This window comes from Lipotes vexillifer, unplaced genomic scaffold, assembly GCF_000442215.2.
Source record: "Lipotes vexillifer unplaced genomic scaffold, Lipotes_vexillifer_v1.1 scaffold1136, whole genome shotgun sequence".
NCBI classification, from domain to species: Eukaryota; Metazoa; Chordata; class Mammalia; order Artiodactyla; family Lipotidae; genus Lipotes; species Lipotes vexillifer.
In genome coordinates this window covers 478,949-481,276 of record NW_006769631.1, presented here as the reverse complement: position 1 = coordinate 481,276, position 2,328 = coordinate 478,949, and the positions used below count along the sequence as shown (strand labels likewise).

The 2,328-nt window shown below is 59.8% G+C and overlaps 1 protein-coding gene across 1 annotated transcript in view; it reads right to left on the bottom strand.

The window, feature by feature from the left end:
• LOC103080715 (protein O-linked-mannose beta-1,4-N-acetylglucosaminyltransferase 2) overlaps positions 1-1,097 on the bottom strand; it is a 1,697-nt gene extending 600 nt beyond the window's left edge. The window contains 1 exon segment of the mRNA XM_082931317.1: positions 1-1,097. Coding sequence (XP_082787443.1) covers positions 1-1,097 — 1,097 coding nt within the window.
• Positions 1,098-2,328: the final 1,231 nt, after the last annotated feature.

Sequence of the window (2,328 nt, the reverse complement as noted above, 5' to 3'; positions counted from 1 at the left end):
GGAAAGAGCTCCACCACGGCTGCCCCGCGGGGCAGAAAGAGGGCAGTGACCAGCTGGGCCCCGTGCATGCTGACTAGCATGGAGGCGTTGCTGACCAGCCGCACCACGTCTGCGAAGGCGTGGTCCTCCAGGGACACCGTCATGGTCTTCATCTGAAACTCCTGGGCCAGTGCCAGCAGCAGCTCTGCCTCATTCAGGATGAGTCTGTTGTGGGTGCGGGTGAAGACCAGGAGGTACTCCTCACCCAGGGGGCTGCCTGCGTGGCTCACGTTCAGCTTTTCCGTGAGGAACCTGGCAAACTGCCGGATCTCGTTGCCCGAGACGAGGATGTTGGCCTTCGGGCCCTGGGGCTGCACGAAGCCATACTGGTACCAGGTGGTGATCTTGGAGAGGCCCACGAAGGCATGGGGGAAGCAGAGCAGCCGGCCCAGGGCCTTCAGCTGCGCCCGCAGGAGGGGCTGCTTGGGGCTGAGCAGCTTGTAGAGGTCAAAGTGGGCGCCCTCGCCCCAGCCCTCCATGAAGACCAGCCGGGCCTCGCGGGCCAGGCCGGGGAACTGCCGCAGGGTGTAGAAGAGGGGCAGCAGGTCGTCGTGGAAGACGTGCATGAGGTTGTCGGGGTTGAAGCGGTTGGCGATGAGGGCCACGTCAGGCACGAACGCCGGCCTGGGCATGAAGCGCAGGGCGGCGGCCGGCAGCTCCACGAAGTCGAAGTACTGGGCGCTGTGGTCCTCCACGGTGGACAGGTCGAGCAGGGCCGGCTGGAAGCGCCGGGAGCCCAGGCTGGGCAGCATCACGGAGGCGTTGCCGTGGAAGAAGATGAACTCCTCGGCCTCGCTGGAGTAGCAGAGCCACTTGAAGCGGCAGAGGCGGTCGCTGTGCGTGCGGCCGGTGCACACCATGCGCGTGCCGCCCTCCGTCAGGATCTGCAGGGCCTTCGCGTAGTCGATCCGCATGGCGGGGGCGGGCTCCGGGGCTCGGCTGCTGAGGGCCAGCTCCTCCTCCAGGGAGGCCGCGTGCTCGCGCAGCCTCACGTGCTTCCACAGCACGGCTGCCAGCACCGACACCAGGAAGGCGTTGAGCACCGCCGAGAGGTGCATCCTAGCACCGCAGCGAGGCCCTAGTGAGACGACGGCCCCTGGGAAGCACCTCGGGCCTGGCGGGCTTTACCCATCCCTGCAGGCACCCGGAGGACCAGCAGAGGCCTGCGGGAGGAGAGAAGGAAAAGGAAAAGGTGTCTGCACGGTGTGTCTGGAGTCACCCCGAGCGCCCGCTCTGCGCCAGGCATTGCGCTGGGCGCTGCTACGGCACTGGATCCTTGCGTCGCTCTGCACATTTGAAGATACAGTAGGCTAGACCGTTGTTCAAAAATATTCACTCCCTTCCCTCGCCTGCTGCTTCCATGGGGGAATATACATCCCTGCACCTGGACTTTGGGCTTGGCCACATAACTTGCTTTGGCCAATGAGATGTTAGCAGACAGAACATATCAGAGGCTTGAAAAGTGCTTGTGTGACTGTCTTTGCCCTCTTTATACTTAGGATGTTGCCATGAGAAGAATGTGTTCAGCCTAACTTCCTGGTCCCAGGAGAAGAGATCTGTGTGTGGAGCACGGCTGCTCCAGCCACGCTCAGTCTGGCTCAGCTGACCCCCAGATTTGTAACTGAGTCCAGCCAAGATCATCAGAACCACCGGTCAAACCCAGCCAAGACCAGGCAACACAGACATGTGAGCTGAATAAGTAGGTCACTGAAATTCTGGGGCTGTTTGTTACGAAGCACTGCTGCAGCAGAAGATAACAAGCAAAGGTATCTGTGACAAGAGGCCTCAGGGAAAATCCCCATTAAGGGCCCGACATTCCTGGTACTGCAAGGTAAGGACTTCACCTTACCATGGGCACATATGGGACAGGAGGCTTGTGAGCGCAGTTCCCAGGCTGCACACCAGGACCCCGCATGCCCCTTCTTAGGACACGTGGCACACATGCATGGGGGAGATAGGGAACATCTGCTCTTGCTTAAAGCTCCTGTTTGGGAATCACGCCTGCTGGTTTTTAGATCTCCACGAAAAGATGGGTAGGAAACTTGTCCCCCCAGTGCTGCACTAAGAGAACTGTGTCTGAATATCACCACTGACAATGGTTTTGTATATTGAGGCAAAACCTCCAAAGGGTTAAACTTCCTGTCCCACATACACACACCTACAGGGAGGCCTGGCTGAGCTGTGGGCATTTGCTCCCATTTTTTCCATACCACCAGGAAGGGTATCATACCTGCTCTGAGGCCCAGGACTGTTCAAACGATCGAAGAATCTCACCCTCAGCCCTCACAG